At 42.5% G+C, this 17,421-nt stretch overlaps 1 protein-coding gene across 1 annotated transcript; it reads right to left on the reverse strand.

The window, feature by feature from the left end:
* Nucleotides 1-3,121: 3,121 nt before the first annotated feature.
* On the reverse strand, nt 3,122-15,725 carry SRGN (serglycin). Its single transcript, XM_035138432.2, has 3 exons — nt 15,569-15,725; nt 7,130-7,277; nt 3,122-4,867 (listed from the first exon to the last, which is right to left on the reverse strand). The coding sequence occupies exons 1-3, from the start codon at nt 15,657-15,659 to the stop codon at nt 4,663-4,665; spliced, it is 444 nt and encodes a 147-aa protein (XP_034994323.2). The 5' UTR covers nt 15,660-15,725; the 3' UTR covers nt 3,122-4,662.
* Between the last annotated feature and the right edge of the window lie 1,696 nt (nt 15,726-17,421).

The following is a 17,421-nucleotide window of genomic DNA, read 5'->3' on the forward strand; positions in this document are numbered from 1 at the left end:
CGGAGCGCCCTGCAGCGCCTGGCCTCTTCTCTTTTTGTTTGGCTGCCCGAGGCCGGCGGCTGCAGAGCGGAGCGCTCCGAAGCGCCGAGCGCTCGGAGCGCCCTGCAGCGCCTGGCCTCTTCTTTGGGGGGGAGAGCTGCCCGAGGCCTGCCCCCCGCCGTCGGAAGCGGCGGCTGCATAGCGGAGCGCTCCGAAGCGCCAAGCGCTCGGAGCGCCTTGCAGCGCCTGGCCTCTTCTTTTGGGGGGAGAGCTGCCCGAGGCCTGCCCCCCGCCGCCGGAACCGCCAGTCTGCAGCGCCGAGCGCCTGGAGCGCCCAGCAGCGCTGGGCAGAGCGCCGAGCCAGCAGCCTGCCACCTCGGTGCCGCGCAGAGCGCCCAGCAGCACCCCGAGCCAGTGGCCTGGCCCTTCCGAGGAGGCCTTAAGGTACAAGGCATCCCCTGAAAATAAGACACCGTCTGTTTTTTTGAGTAAAAAAAGTTATAAGACGGTGTCTTAAAAAGGGGGAAACACGGTAAGCTGTGAAGGGAGGCTTCATGCTGCCTATTGGAGCAGCCTCCCAACTCCTACTTGTGTAAAAGCAGGATTGGGGCGGGGATCTCTCAGCTGTGAAGGGAGGCTTCACGCAGCCACGCTGCCTATCAGAGCTTGTGTGCAAGCAGAAGGGGGCAGGGATCTCTCAGGCAATGGGAAGCCTCTCTTCCCAGCTGAGGGATCCCCGCCCCCTCCTGCTTGCACGCAAGTACCGGTAGGAGTTGGGATGGGCCTGCTCTAAAAGGCAGTGTGAAGCCTCCCCAGCTGAAGGATCCCCACCCCCTCCTGCTTGCACGCAAGTAGGAATGGGATTGAGGTTGCTCCAATAGGAAGGGAGGCATCGCGTTGCTCAAGCCTTGCCGCCGCTGCCACTCTCGGCCCTCTTCCTCCGCCTTCCATACCTGACCCACCACGCACCGCTTCCCCACCACCACCAAATAACCAACAACTCAGAGGCTGCCCAGGCTCATGGAGAAAGGAGATAGAAGCCCTGGAGGAAGGGGAAATGTGGCAGCTGCCACCGCCATTGCTGCAGCATCAATGTCCCAAGTGTTATTTATTTATTCCCTGGATTCATTGAAAAAAATCTGGTAACCTTATCAGCAATCTCCACTTATTCTTCAATATATACAGTATACGTATGCTCATAAAATCTTCATTGCACTTGCAGCGTAATCCACACCACACATTTAAACCACATGGCTTCCCTCAAAGAATCATGAGAACTGTAATTTGCCCTTCACATCCTATCGTGCCCAAGATTCTTTGGGGGAGAAGTTGTGTGCTTGTGGATGTCTACTCAGAAGTAGATTCCACCTACTTCAATGAAACTTTCTCCCTGGTAAGTTCATGTAGAACTACAGCATTTCTCAGCTGTTTTGTCCACTGCATGCTGGAAGCTCTTCCTGGATCTCCCATTAATTTTTTTGCAATATGGAACCTGCCTTGTGCTGGTTCACACCATTGGTGCATCTAACTCAGTATTTTCTACATTGACGGGCAGTAGCTCTCCAGAGATTTAAAAAGGCAGTCTGGAGATGCCAGAAATCAAACCTGGGACCTTCTGCAGCCAGAGCAGACACTGCCACTGTACTATGGCCTTTTCCCTAGCTATCATGCTTGAAGACATGTAATGAGAGAACTTTATCCCAATGAAGTTTTAGTACAAGATTTTGCATTAGTTGTTGCAGCAATGTAAAATTCCATCAAATAAAACTGAAGTTAGGATTTCCTTCTCATCATCACCAGCAGACGTCTTGTATTTTATGGCTCACAACCTAGTACAGTAAAATAAAAAAATTCCTTCAGTAGCACCTTAAAGACCAACTAAGTTTTTATTTTGGTATGAGCTTTCGTGTGCATGCACACTTCTTCAGAAGTACAGTGGTACCTTGGTACTCAAATGGCTTGGTTTCTGAACAAATCGGCTCCCAAGCACCGCAAACCTGGAAGTGTTACGTTTTTTGGAAGTCGAACATCTTCCGCGGCTTCCGATTGAGTGCAAGAAGCTCCTGCAGCCAATCGGAAGCCGTGCCTTGGTTTTCGAACGGTTTCGGGAGTTAAACGGACTCCCAGAATGGATTAAGTTCGAGAACCAAGGTACCACTGTACAGTCATACCTTGGATCCTGAATGCCTTGCTACTCAGACATTTTGGCTCCTGAACGTCGCAAACCTGGAAGTGACTGTTCCAGTTTGCAAATGTTATTTGGAACCCAAATGTTCGACGCGGCTTCCTGCAGCCAATCAGAAGCCACACTTTGGTTTCCAAACATTTTGGAAGTCAAACGGACTTCCGGAATGGATTCTGTTCAACTTCCAAGGTATGACACTACAATGATATGGAAAAGAGTATATACCTCCTGCTGCATGTACAGAGAGCATCCCTATTCTTCAGTAAAAAGCCATCAGTTCTGGGGATTTACTGAATGGGTGGAAGTGGGGATAGAGTGTGTTTATACTGGGAGTCATGCGGGCTGAAAGTCTCACCTCAGGCAGCACTTCTGCAACACAACAAGGTTCCAAAATATACTGCCCTACCTACAGTCAAGTGGCTGGAGGGGGAACCCACAAGTCACTAAATTGGCACTAGATTGTATGTATACGCTGCAGCTCCTTAGAACAGTTCTAGGTTAGCACAAGTGTTAGTGCTTCTCTGCCACTACCATTGAAGGAGGAGGCAGACCAGATTAGAGAGGTCTTGGATAGCAAAAAATATTCAAACTAACCCAGTATCACTCTTCCCTTCTTCAGCAGCCATATTTATTAGGCCAACCAGAACATCAAAAAACAGGGTGCAAGCTTTCAGGTTCTCCATACACCTATGGTAAACAGAGCAAATGGTAAACAGAGCAATGGGCAGTGGTGGCTGGTAACACTGTCCAGAGAACATTATATCATATAATCTAACAATCTAACCTACCCCTTTCCCATGTAAAGCATTGATGAAATATGCATTTTATATGTATATTCTCCAACTTGTGGATTTTCTTGTGTCTTATACGTTAACATTTTCACAAGTCTTGTAGCTTAGATAACATTAGCACCATATTTATGGCAGTAAAACCAAGAATATTTAGATTATTACTGAAGAAATAAAAGAGTCTTTCATTGCATGTAGATTTTAATAGAATAATGGTTGAATAAATGCAGGTATCAGGGCAAAGTTAGAAAGCAGTTTAAAGTATACTATAAAAGAAGTTCTGTAGCTGCTTTTAAGATGAATAAAAGATTCAGGATGTGCAGATTTGCAAACACAAGGCCACATTATGATGATATAACTGAAGCAGGACAAGAACACTTGGGTGATTAAAGCAGTATAGTTTCTCATATTGCAAATAACAAATTCCAGAAGGGATAGAACGTAAGTATAACTATTTTGTGGTCTGGCATTAGGGATGGGGAAGAAATCTGGTTTGGTTTGCATTTGAATGTGAACCAACCTAATTTGTATTTCCTGAAACAATACGCAAAGACACAGCTATCCTTCACTTCCTATCTATTTCTCCAAATGTTTCAATACAGTTCTCCAACTCGAAAATATGTTTAAAATGTGTATATCCAGGGAAGGTGTACCCCAAAATATATACATTTTATTAGTGAAAATAGCATACAAAATGCATTATATTAGGTGAAATTGCTTGCAAAAAATGTGTATGTTAGGAGAAGCGTTTACACCACATTAGGACAAATGCATACAATTTTTTGTAAAGGTGTTTTTTTCCTTTTTTAATGCAAACTGATGCAGAATTTTGGTGATCTAAATTTAAGATGGGAAGAATGAGAAACTGACAGATTTCTCCATCACTATCCAGAATGCCAGTTTTTTAAAAGAACAGCAAACTAATGAAACTTTTGAAAAGTGTTATACAGACTAGGAAACTCCGTAGCATGGTATAATTCAAAGGATTTGCACCAAACCCGAAGCAGTGGAAATGTCTGGGTTCTTTCACTGCTTCTTACATGGCCAACGCCATGGCTAAATGTAGAATGTCTCCAGATAGTCGAGAATCACACAAGGACTATGGGGCACACACTTGCTGGCTTGCCTTGGGTTGCTATAAAGAGTGGGCCACCCCTAAGTCAAAAGCCAAGTAAAAGGAAGTGAGGCATTGGAAGAAATTTGCCTCACATTCCTCACATTACCTAATTCCATTTCACATTCATACCAGACATTTAGAGCACAAGGCTTCCCAAAGAATCCTGGTAACTGTAGTTTACCCCTCACAGAGCAGCAATTCTCAACACTCTTCACAAAACTACAGGTCCCAATATTCTTTGGGGAATAGTCATGTGCTTTAAACATATGTTGTGGATGTGACCAAAGTTGCTGCTTTTTAAAAATGGTATTTCCCCTTAACTTAAGTGCTATTTGAACAAATGACTGATATGTTCAGATTCTATTTTCTGACAACTAAAAATAAATTCCAAATTTTGGAAGGCAAGTTTACATCTTGAAAAAAAAGAGAAAGCTCACTTTCAGCACATTTTATGCCAAAGAGAAGCACTAAAAAATTAAGGCATTTATAGTTTGTTTGATAGTTTTTATAACACTTTTGACTGGGTGTCATTTCACTTAATCATAAAACACAAAAGCATGCAAGAAATTAGATTGCAATTGCCATAACAGAAATTACAGTCTGTTATCTTGGAAAAACAAAGCTTCATCTTTTAGTTTAAACTTCAGATTTGGATCAGGTGTAATCTGGTCAGAAATAGTGGCATCATCTGTGTCAAATTCGATGCCTGACCCATATTCTTGTTCAATTTCATTTCCTGATCCATACTCATCTCCAGAAACTAGAAAGTGTTCAGGGTGGTCTTGAAATTTCTTCATTCTGAAAAATAGCAAAAAAAAAAGAGTTATTCTAAACCTTGTGATATAGGCAAAAATCTGCCCTTATTCCCTTATTGGGTAATCCATTGGTTGGAGAATATAACAGAGGCCAACCAGAGAAGTTTGAGAAGCAAAGCCTTTATTTTCGCTGTTGCAACAGGGTCCTTCCCCTCACGCAGGAGAACAATGAAGGAACCCCAAACAAAGGTGTCCTGCCCTTAAATAGAAATTTGAAATTGGTTTCAGCCCACCCCCCAGAAGCATCACCCATATGTCACAGAAGGGGTGTAGCCCAAGACCACCCTCCCTAGATTCATCATAGGTACATCATGAAAGGGGAGGTCTGGTGGCAGTAATCTGAGCATCCTGGACCCTGCCCCCTGCCCCCAAAACCTAATCAACAAAAGAGAGAGATATTTACATTTCCCTGTTTCCCAGCCAAGTTAATCACACCCTTTTGTCTGGCACTCAGGTATCAGGATGCCAGGGATTATCACTTTAATTCCTGAGACAATGAGAAGGTTCCCCCCACCCCCCTTCTTCCTTGCAGAGGAACACCTGGTCAGAGAGAGAGTCAAAATGGTGTCAGTCAGGCCTGTCTTCCTGTGCTGCTTCAGACATGTACCTGTACTGTACATTCATGTACATGTTTTATGAACAATATATATATATATATATATATATATATATATATATATATATATATATATATGACCTCAATACAATCGGATATACTGTATTGTATATCCGATTGTATTGAGGTCATATATATGTAACTTTGAAATCCTCATTCTCAGAACTAAGCTTGGGAATGAACTGAACCAATTTAAAGAAATAGATGCTGTGTATCTAGGGTTAAGTGCTTTTTTACAGCCAGACATCAGGGACCATCCATGGCTGATGAGAGTCGTATTCTTCCAAGAAACTGAGAGGTGGACTCCAGGTGTTGGCGATTCTGATAGAAAAGTGGAGCAAATGTGAAATGGAATTGATGAATCATATTGGGAGGATTTGAGCTAAAATCTTAAGGGCAGATCCCAAGCAACTTGACAGGGTTTCTGTAATAAATGAGAGGCATGGTTGCTTCATTGTTTACATATACAGCCCCACCACTGCGTAGATAAGGGGTGAGCAGAATGTAGATCAGGATCTACTGAAAGATTGCTGGGTGATTTGCAGTATCTCAGCTAGAGTTTGACTTCCAGTAGTCCAAACATAGCAACAACTAAAAGCAACTCCCGCCCCCCATACTAAGTTGGGCTGTTGTAACAAAGCTAGGGGAAACTAGGGTTTTTTGTCCTAGGCTGAGCATGCACCCAGAGGCAACCTTTATTCCTTGCATATAACATCCAAGACACTGTGCTGCACCTCTATTTAGTTGACCTCAGGCTTCTAAAATTAAGCAGATTAAGCAGATCCTACAGGTCTAATGCCTGCCCATCCCTACAGTAATAGATATGCTGTACAGTATCTCCCTGTATGAGCCTTCCCAGGCTTTGAGATATTCAGGAAGAATTTCTCTTAGTCTCTTCACAGGTACGTTTGGTGAAAACAAGAGAGGGCTTTCTCAGTGGCTGCTTCCAGATTGTGGAACTGCGTTTCATGGGTGGCTAGGTTGGCACCCACCCTCTCTGCTTTCCTTTCACTGGTAGGCAAAGGGTTTTATGTTCAGACAGACCTTTGGCCATTAACTGGCTGCAGTTAGGCTTCTGAGGGTGGGTGTTGAATATTCTTTTTGTGTTTGTGTTTGCTTTAAAATAGCTATTTCTTAATATGGCTACTTGTTTTTATTTATTTTCTTAAAATATTTATATTGATTGTATATTTTTAGCTATATCTGTTTTCGTTCATGTTGTGAGTCACCTTTCCTTCTATAATGGGAGAAAGGCAGGATATAAAAAAAATTAAAATAGCTGGTGTTTTGCAGAGTTTCATTAGCAAAGAATAGGTTTCTGCTCCACACATACCTCTGTGATAGGAGCTTGGAAAAGAAAGCAGAGGGTAACCTGTCAGGTGGCTGTAAAATGCACAGGAACCCTGCTAGAAAAAAAGGAGCAGCAATTCTATTTGCCTGTGGTTTTTTGGAATCCAGGTAATGGGAATGCAGATGTATAATGGTTAAATGAAAAATATTTCATGGCATCAGTACAGCTGCCTAAAATCTATTGCGTTTTGCATCATCATCCTGTAAACACTGCTTAGTAAACATTGCTTAGTGAAAACTCATAATAAGTACTAAAGACAAAAGTTATTTTTTCCTTACAGCATTGGATCAGCCATGGGAGGGAGGATCATATTAGCACTTCCATCAGGAATCACAAAGCGTAGCCCTCGCTCTTCAATGCAATTTGCAGAACCGGCACCAGGTCTGCACCTGACCCACGCATAGTGGCCGGACTGAACAGGAGCCCCTGGTGAAAATGTACATTTGTTAGAATCAGGTGTATTCATAACCCTTAACAATTAAATATCAACAGATAACCCTGCGTTAAATACTAATACGGACTCCTCACATTTAATGCAATCACTGTACGTTATGGAAAACAGAACAGAACAGAAAATTCAATATTCAAGTTCCAACAGGGTTGTCTTTTGCCAAGGTCTGAAGGTTAGCAACCTACTCTGGATGAGTAAAAAGGTAAAGGTAAAGGGACCCCTGACCATTAGGTCCAGTCGTGACCGACTCTGGGGTTGCGCGCTCATCTCGCATTATTGGCCGAGGGAGCCGGCGTATAGCTTCCAGGTCATGTGGCCAGCATGACAAAGCTGCTTCTGGCAAACCAGAGCAGCACATGGAAAAACCTTCCTATTTATCTACTTGCATTTTGACATGCTTTCGAACTGCTAGGTTGGCAGGAGCTGGGACCAAGCAACGGGAGCTCACCCCGTCACAGGGATTCGAACCGCCGACCTTCTGATCAGCAAGCCCTAGGCTCAGTGGTTTAACCACAGCGCCACCTGGGTAGCTTCTCACAAATATCACTTCATGGGAAAACCATCAGTAGCTTCATTTTAAAATGGGCACCTTTGAACATATATGCACAATAACATTTAAAAATATGGAGGCTACGGGTTAGGGAGTAAGCAAAGCAGAGTTGGTGGCTGATGGAAGACACAGAGAGATCAGCCTTAAAATTCCATAGCCTCTTCCTCAGTATATTAGAATTGGCAGGTACAATCTCATACTTACCAGTTTGAAAATAATCTTAGTAAGCTGGGCCTGAATACAGAATACAGAATACAGTTAAACTTCGGTTGGTGAACGTAATCAGTTCCAGAAGCCCATTCGGCTTCCAAAATGTTCGAAAAGCGAGGCATGGCGTCCAATTGGCTGCAAGAGCCTGCTGCACTGAAGCGGAAGCCGCATCAGACACTCAGCTTCCAAAAAACATTTGAAAACCGGAGCATTTACTTTTGGGTTTTCGGTGTTTGGAAGCCAAAATGTTCCAAAATGGAGGTGTTCGGAAACCGAGGTTTGACTGTACAGAGCAGGCTCAAGGAATTGCATCACTCCAGAGGGAAATCTGGATGCCTAGGAGCTTATGGTGACCAAAATCTCTAGCAGCATTCCACCTACTAGGTCTGGCCAAAGACTATCAAGAAAATCCAAAAGAAGGACTGACAAGGAGACAAATGACTCAAAAGGCTTTGAAGGAGTCTGAGCATGGATGATCAAAGGCAGTCCCATGAGGTTATCTAATAAACAGAATGAGTGGGGATGCCGTTCCACTTCTTTTCATGCAGACGTAACCTTGTTGATTCTGGTTAAATCTGAAATAAAGCCAGACCACTTCTTTTCGCTCCCTTTCAAGCAGTGCAGGCAAGCTGTCTAAATGGAGCAGCCACCAAAGAAGTTATTGATGACTGTATATAAAATATGAACTATAAAGTTGTTGACTGTTTACAAGTCCAGTAACCTCTAGTTCCTGGTGGCTCAAACCACATTGAGAAAGTCCTCTATGGTTGTTCAACGATCCCCATATGGGCCAGCTGCATATTCCTGCATTGCAGGGGGTTGGACTAGATCAGGGGTTCCCAACAAAATTTTATCGAGGACCCCTCATCAAGCCGCTATTGTGACAAGGACCCCCATTAATTCCTAATACTAAAATTAAAAAGTGAGAGCCAAATTAAGAGTCTTTTTATATTTATACGTTTTTTACAGTTACAACAGAGTACTCCATCAGTATACAGTTAGTTTTAATTTTCAGTTCTTAATGAGATGAGTTAAATTTGTCCTTTGAGTCCATTATTTCTGAAATATTAGGTTCCAAACTTGAAACTTTCACTCTGAAATCCGACCGCATGTCGAGCCGATTCCTATATTTGTTTTTCATGAAACACATGGAAGAAAATGCTTGCTCACACCGATATGTGGTTGCAAATGGAAGGATCTTTTTCATTGCCTTATCTCCAAGTTTCTTGTTTACAAACACTACTGTTTTGCAAAGAGGCAGCGCACGCCAGGGAGGAGGGAGGGGAATGGAGAAGACAGGGTACCTGCGCAGTAGCGCACAAATGAAGCCGACACGCGCAAAGCATCTTGGGGAGGTGAGCGTTAGTAGAATGCATGCGCTGCCTCTTTACCTAGAATCATAGAATCCTAGAGTTGGAAGAGACCACAAGGGCCATCCAGTCCAACCCCCTGCCAAGCAGGAAACACCACCAAAGCATTCTTGACAGATGGCCGTCAGGCCGTCAAGCCTCTGCTTAAAGACCTCCAAAGAAGGAGATTCCACCACACTCCTTGGCAGCAAATTCCACTGTCAAACAGCTCTTACTGTCAGGAAGTTCTTCTTAATGTTGAGGTGGAATCTTCTTTCTTGTAGTTTGAATCCATTGCTCCGTGTCCGCTTCTCTGGAGCAGCAGAAAACAACCTTTCTCCCTCCTCTATATGACATCCTTTTCTATATTTGAACATGGCTATCATATCACCCCTTAACCTTCTCTTCCCCAGCCTAAACATACCCAGCTCCCTAAGCCGTTCCTCATAAGGCATCATTTCCATTTTGGTTGCCCTCTTCTGGACACGTTCCAGCTTGTCAGTATCCTTCTTGAACTGTGGTGCCCAGAACTGGACACAGTACTCCAGGTGAGGTCTGACCAGAGCAGAATAAAGGGATAATATTACTAGCTATGATCTAGATGCTATACTCCTATTGATGCAGCAAAGAATTGCATTGGCTTTTTTAGCTGCTGCATCACACTGTTGACTCATGTCAAGTTTGTGGTCTACCAAGACTTCTAGATCCTTTTCACATGTACTGCTCTCAAGCCAGGTGTCTCCCATCCTGTATTTGCAAAACAGTGGTGTTTGTAAAGCGCCACCTAACGGCATACAGCAGAACTACTGCCTCTATCTAATTCTAGTTTTGCGCTAGACTCTGCTCATGCAGGAAGCGGCCAAAACAAAAAAATCTGTTATCATACAAAATATATTTAATATATTTTTTATTCTAATAGCATCTTGCGGACCCCTCTGGCATAGCTCGCGGACCCCTGGGGGTCCCTGGACCACCTGTTGGGAACCACTGGACTAGATGATCCTGGGGGTTCCTTCTAATTCTATGATTCTATGGTGTGGAGGCCCCAAAAATGGCCTTTTCAGTGGCAGTTTCTCATGTGGAATTTCCTCCCTGCTGAAGAAAAGGCGCATCTACCTCAGTGGGCATTTTGAGGCGATCTGATTGTGGTTGCTGCTGCAATTGTTATTCAGGGATTTTGTGTGTGTGTGTGTGTGTGTGTGTGTGTGTGTGTGTGTGTTTTAAAGGATTGTGTTATTGTTATATATTTTTATCTGGTAATAGTTATCCACAGATATGTATTTTTATCCATTTGCTTAATTGTAAACCCTCCTGTGGCTTGCAAAGGCTTACATTTTAATACAGTAGATCTCAACTTACTGAGGAGTTACAGCTTGTGCTCTACAGCAGTGATGCAGAGCAGCAGTTATTGGTCACAATACAAATTATTTCTGAGAGAGAAAGGATTAAACTGTTGGACCTCTCAGTGCTATTTTTCTAGACAAAGAGGTGCTGGAACTCACCATGAACACCTCCCTTGTTCTCTTAGAATGGCATTGGCGCCCATCTGAGAGGTGCCGGAACTGAGTTATAGTGAGTACTGGTTGAAAAAAGCCCTGGGTCCTCTGACCCATGAACAGACCAGGTTGTCGTCCTAACATCTGTACCCACAAGGCCTAATTGACAGTTGCCGCAGAGGTCTCTTGGGCAAGAAGGGGAAATAAGCTCCCCACAGCTGTGATTCCTTTGGCCCAGACTTCCACAACTTGGTGCCATCCAGATGTTTTAGACTACAAATCCCATCAGACAGCTGTGTTGGGGGAAATCATGGCAGCCTTGGTCTCTGTTTCCAAATATTTTCTCTGTTCAGATCTTCCAGTGTCAACAGGTATATTAATACAAAGGATAGAAAAGTGGTTTGAATAAAGGCAATAATAATAGATTAAATCCTCCTAAAGGCCTATTTACAACTTGTGATAAATAGTTACTGCAGATGTTTCCTAGATACTTTCTGACTTTTAACTCCTTCCTTTTTAGCTTAACCACATTCCAGTGCAGGCCTCCCCCCAACCCAAAGATCAAAGAAGCAGAAATAAGCATTTCAATTTGTGGAATTAAACTTTCATCCTGTTCTTTAATAGTATTAACTGATTACCGGTACATAGCAAGCTTTATAGTTGTGTCCATCCTTTGTTGCTTTTTAACCTAAGTAAAAGTTATGGCAGTGTCTTTCCTGTTACACTTGCCTTAAAATTTGCACTAAGTTATTTTCCTAATCTTCTGAAAAGCACAGACTGGTTTTATTAAGGAATTTGGGGGGGGGGGTAGCTATTGAAACTTGTTTCCTGTTGACACTTTTGGATTGCTTTCTTTAGCCTGTGTATAGTAGTTTCAAACAGCACTTTTATTTGAGCTATTTAAAAAAAAGTGCCATAGGCAACAGTTTAACAAGAAGATAAAAAAAACTCATGAAAATGGTTTTTCATCAGCCCAAGTGGGATTCCACACTTCTTTTGCTCAAACAGCAGCCAGTTTTTAAATCTAGGAGAGTTACAAAAGTGACATGTGTGTATAGCATGCTGCCTGCCATTCAAAAGGAGGGGAGGAATCAAAACATCCGCTGGGCTAGTGCCCTTATGTAAACCAAATCAGTTCTTTGGATGCCAGAGCTAGGAATGTGGAAGAAATTCACATTAAAGGCAAATCTACCTTATTAAACCTTTCTGAAACAATACATGAATTGAAAACACAGGCATCCTTCAAAGATCACACTTTCCTGAATTTTGCCATTGTTTCTCCAATCAAGCAATGTGTTGAAAAGAAAAAAGAAAAAAGACATATACACTGGACTGGGGTTTGTTGTTGTTTAGTCGTTTAGTCATGTAAAGTGGGCATTAAAAGGTATATATTGATGAAAATATTGTACAATAGTATATAGAGAGAAATGCTTTTCAAAAAGGTGTATATTATGCAAAATTGCATGCACAATGGTGTCAATTAGGAGAAATTCACACTAAAATGCTGGTGAATTTTCAGTAGGACAATTTCTCCCACAAACGGATGTGGAAATGTGGAGAATTGAATTCATGATGAGGAAAATGAGAAACAGAGAATAAACTGAATTTGACAGATTTAGCCATTCCTATGGAGAGCTTAATGGTTTGAAGAGGGCATATTGCCATCTATGCTTACTGTGAAACGCCAAAAGATGAGCCACAGTTCGACATGTGGCACTATGTTATTATCCCAAGGAAACTTGAAAATGAGAGGTCTCACAAGTCAACATAATGATGCAGTGTAAGGTGCTCATTGTTCAGGACATCTTCCAGAACACTTTGCAATGTTCTATTCCATTCTGCACCATTTCCATTTCCTCTCCCTGCCAAAATTCAGCAGTGTTCTGTGCCTACAGAGCATGCTCAGTCCTCAGTCAGTCATTCGTGAGGGATCCACCCTTAGGGATTTCTACAATTCCCAGCACCCTGAACAAACTACAGTTCCCAGGGATCTTTGGGGGAGGCCATGTGCTTTAAATGTATGGTGTGGGGGAGGATAAATACATCCAGGTCGTTGGGCTGTGAACTGCATTTGTTTTTAGCTGTTCGTGTATCCTGTGTGGTAACTCCTGAGGTACAGAGCCCTCAATTTCTTCACACTTACACAAATTTCCTCTTGTACCAGAAGACAACCTTGAAGCCCTAAAAGGGGAAGCTGAATGCCTTTTCAAATAGCTTGGTTTTTTTCTTTCAAACCACACACCAATCAAACAAAATCAACAAGGCACCTAGAAATCGACTGAGAGAAAAACAGTGTCTACATTTTCCAGCCGAGGGTAGTATACTAACGCATCCTGTCAGCGCAAACTTTCCATTTCTACAATAGAATTTCCCCTTCTCTTGTTCCTCCCAATGACGCACCCCAAAACTGGTGCAGGTGGTTAGTGGGACCCCTAGAACAGATTTTAGCGGGTACATGGGGATCAGAAGGGAGAACATTCCATTACACAAGCAGAAATTATTGTGCTGATGGACCAAACACAGGGTTGGATTCCACCCTAACTATATAACAATAGGTTACCAGAAACTGCTCAGAGGACATAAAAAATGAGTATGTGAAACTGACAGTTTAATCCTTAATAAGTTGGCTTGGGTTAAGTCCCTTTATGATTGCAGCCTTAGGGTTGAGAGTAAGCCCCATTAAACTCAGAGGGACTTTTTTCTGAATACACCTGCATCGAATTGGGTTCCCTGGTGCATTTTTGGTTATTATAATATAGAGAACATAGGTGAAGCACACCTAAGGTAATATTCAATTTATAAAGTAGTAAGATATCATTTTTAATTATAATTTTCTATAGCTTACCAAATACAGCAAATTTTAAACCCTTAAGTCCAAACGTACTTGGTATGGTGACTCATCAATTTACTGTCACACGAATTTTGGGTCTTAGGTATTTGGCAACTGTCAGTTTCTTGTATTTTAACTGCAATATCACCTAATTGGGGGGATCTTCCTGCACATCAGAGGGGAACTGTAATAGTCACTCAAAAAAACTCCATGTATGACCACTTTGTGGTGAACTGTCACCACATCTGCTGCCAACCAGTAGAGAACATTTCCCAAGTGTTCAAATGTAAGACTTGAGGCTTTCCCATGATTGGTTGCTAGTTGTAAGAGGTTCGGTTACAAGTTGTCAGTGGCATTCATCATACTCGTTTAGGATTCTAAAGCCCACTCACAGGCCTCACAACCCACAGCCTGGGAAACATTGTTTTAAATTACAGTCGTACCTTGGTTCTCAAATTTATTCCGTTCGACTCCAGAAACTGTTCGAAAACCAAGGCATGGCTTTCGATTGACTGCAGGAGCTTCCTGCAGCCAGTTGGAGGCCGCGTCGGACATTCGGCTTCCCAAAAATGTTCGCAGACCGGAACACTCACTTCCGGGTTTGCGAAGTTCGGGAGCCGATTTGTTTGACAACTAAGGCGTTCGACTACCAAGGTATGACTGTACTATCAATCATTTGAAAATTATACAAATAGCATTTTAAAGTAAGGGTGGAAACTATTAAGCCTTACTTATGAAACTTATTTCCAAATATATGTGTCTTATTCTGCTACCTTTATAGACACTGGAACTTGTTGATGTTGAAAGTATTTCTTATAATTACTTTATAGCCAAATTATAATAGGTTCCACTTTCCTAATGACTACAGTAGCTGATGCATAACAAAAGTGCAAGTACACTTTCCCAGCTAGTACGCCAAATGCATTTTCCAGGCACCATAATATATTGTCGTGAAAAATGGAATTCCCTTCACTGACTCATGCACATAGGCACACAGCTCATATAGCTGTTGCAACTGTAAGGTGCTGGGTAGAGGATGGTTGAACCTTTTAGCGTCTGTGATATCACTGGAAACAAGTGACACACTTCCCATAGATGCCAAGTTATCCCTTTTTTACAGGGATTTTCCCTTATGCTGAATAGGCTTCCTCGCGAGAAAAGTGAAAACTTGGCAGCTATGACACTTCCCCCCACAGACCATACCAATGTCATTCAGTAACCATATTCCCCCCTCCCCATATATATGTGCTCCCCAACTGCACTATTCACACATAGGAGAGCACATCATGCCTACTGAAAGCAAAACAAGAAGTATTGAGCATTAGGAAGACAACCTTCTCCTTTTTTTCAGCAAAGCCCAGTAACTCAGTGAGCCTTCTTTAAGGTCACTTTTATTTCCCTTCCCCCTCCCCTTTCTAATTTAAGTCTTTAGAGGCAGTTTACTCCTGTGTTTGTGGAGCAGGAGCAGCCACCTCTCCTTTTTCAAAAGAATAAAAGCAACACATAAAGGTAGCCACCCATCCAAAGAGATTGCTCTGCTGTAGCAAGGCTACCTCCACATTCATACATGGGGTTGGAGTAACACATGACTGGTGTTGTATATAACGATAATCTTAAAATCCACATGAGAAGGACATGGAGCAGCTCTGTTTTAGATGGCAATCCTCTACACAGTTACTTGGGAGTTAAGTCCCATTGAATTCAGTAGGACTTGTTTCCGAGTAGACAGGTATAGGACTGCACAACTAACTAGCCTTGTTTTTCCTATATCAGGCAGAACAAGAAGATTACAGAAAAAGAAAAAAGAAAAAACAACTACTTGCGGTTTTACCTTGTACTGTGCATCCCATAAAGAGGATTACACAAAGCGCCATGAAAATCCTCCCGTTATGTCTGACAAGCACCTGCATTTTGGCCTGCATGCCTCCGTACTCCTCCAACTGTCACTGCTACTTTGCAAATGCAACAGGGCAAAGAGAGTGATTTGCCTTTACAAAAGGTTTCCAAAACCTCAAACCCAACCCATGACTTGCGTCACAACTTCCTGAGCACAGAAAAGTGACGCATCTAACATCAAAACCTGGAGCCCTAATTCTACAGTTCTCAAACCACTCAGCACAAGAAGGATGTTGCTCAAACAAGACTGACAGGTTACAGCGCAATCCAGTGCATGGCTACCCAGAAGTAAGTCCCACCAAATTCAGTGGGAGTTACTCCAAAGTAATAGGATTGCAGGCTTCATTCTAAGAAAACTTACAGGGTTTTTTTTTAGCATTAAGGATTGCAGACTATAAAAATTAATTTTTGGAATCTATGCACACAGCAAGTCAATACAATATAGAGTAGTTAAGGGTGCGGTTTTATAATGATAAGGGTATCTACCGACTAGTTTTATACCAATCCAAATGCTTTTTAAAATAATGACCATATATAATAACTATAGTATTATATTTAAATAATACCAAATAATATTGTTTTAAATGACTATATACCATAACTATAGTATAATATAGCTATATTAAATAATACTAAATACTGTATTAGTATCTTGTTGCTTGTTTTAAATATTGTAAACGGCCACAAGAGTTTCAGATGATGGGTGGTTTAAAGAAAGAAAGAAAGATTTTAAAATGCTTCTCTCTTTTTTTTCTGAGCAGTAGTTATTTCTTACTAAAAGTCCCTAGGGTTGGTTTCCTTCACAGGGGAGAGTGTGTCTTTTCAGTAATTTAATCTGAAACCCAGTAAACACTTACCTGAGAGTAGGTCCCATTAAAGACAATAGAGCCTGCTTCTGAACAGACATGCCGGTATACAGTATTCCAGTGTTTCTCAACCAGTGTGCCTCCAGATGTTTTGGGACTACAACTCCCATCATTCCTGACCACTGGTCTTGCTAGCTAGGGATGATGGGAGTTGTAGTCCCAAAACATCTGGAGGCACACTGGTTGAGAAACACTGCAGTATTGCACTATTTACTGCACTGTCCATGGGGCAGTGTCATGGGTCCTGTGGCATTAACTGGGGCAGGATGTAGCAGAGAAGGAGAAGGATACAGAGTTCAGAGATGGGGAAGAGGCCAAGCAGTGAGATCATTCATTGACCCATTTGTTGCTGGACATCAGAGATGGGGAGTTGAAGCTGTCTAAGTCATCCTTACCCAACCCCTTGAGAGTGAAGTTCCCATGGTAACCAAGGAGGCTGCTGGCCAATGAATGTTGTTGTTGTTTAGTCGTTTAGTCGTGTCCGACTCTTCGTGACCCCATGGACCATAGCACGCCAGGCACTCCTGTCTTGCACTGCCTCCCGTAGTTTGGTCAAACTCATGTTCATAGCTTCGAGAACACTGTCCAACCATCTCGTCCTCTGTCGTCCCCTTCTCCTAGTGCCCTCAATCTTTCCCAACATCAGGGTCTTTTCCAAGGATTCTTCTCTTCTCATGAGGTGGCCAAAGTATTGGAGCCTCAGCTTCACGATCTGTCCTTCCAGGGAGCACTCAGGGCTGATTTCCTTAAGAATTGATAGGTTTGATCTTCTAGCAGTCCATGGGACTCTCAAGAGTCTCCTCCAGCACCATAATTCAAAAGCATCAATTCTTCGGCGATCAGCCTTCTTTATGGTCCAGCTCTCACTTCCATACATCACTACTGGGAAAACCATAGCTTTAACTATACGGACCTTTGTCGG

This window comes from Zootoca vivipara, chromosome 5 (genome assembly GCF_963506605.1).
Source record: "Zootoca vivipara chromosome 5, rZooViv1.1, whole genome shotgun sequence".
NCBI lineage: Eukaryota > Metazoa > Chordata > Lepidosauria > Squamata > Lacertidae > Zootoca > Zootoca vivipara.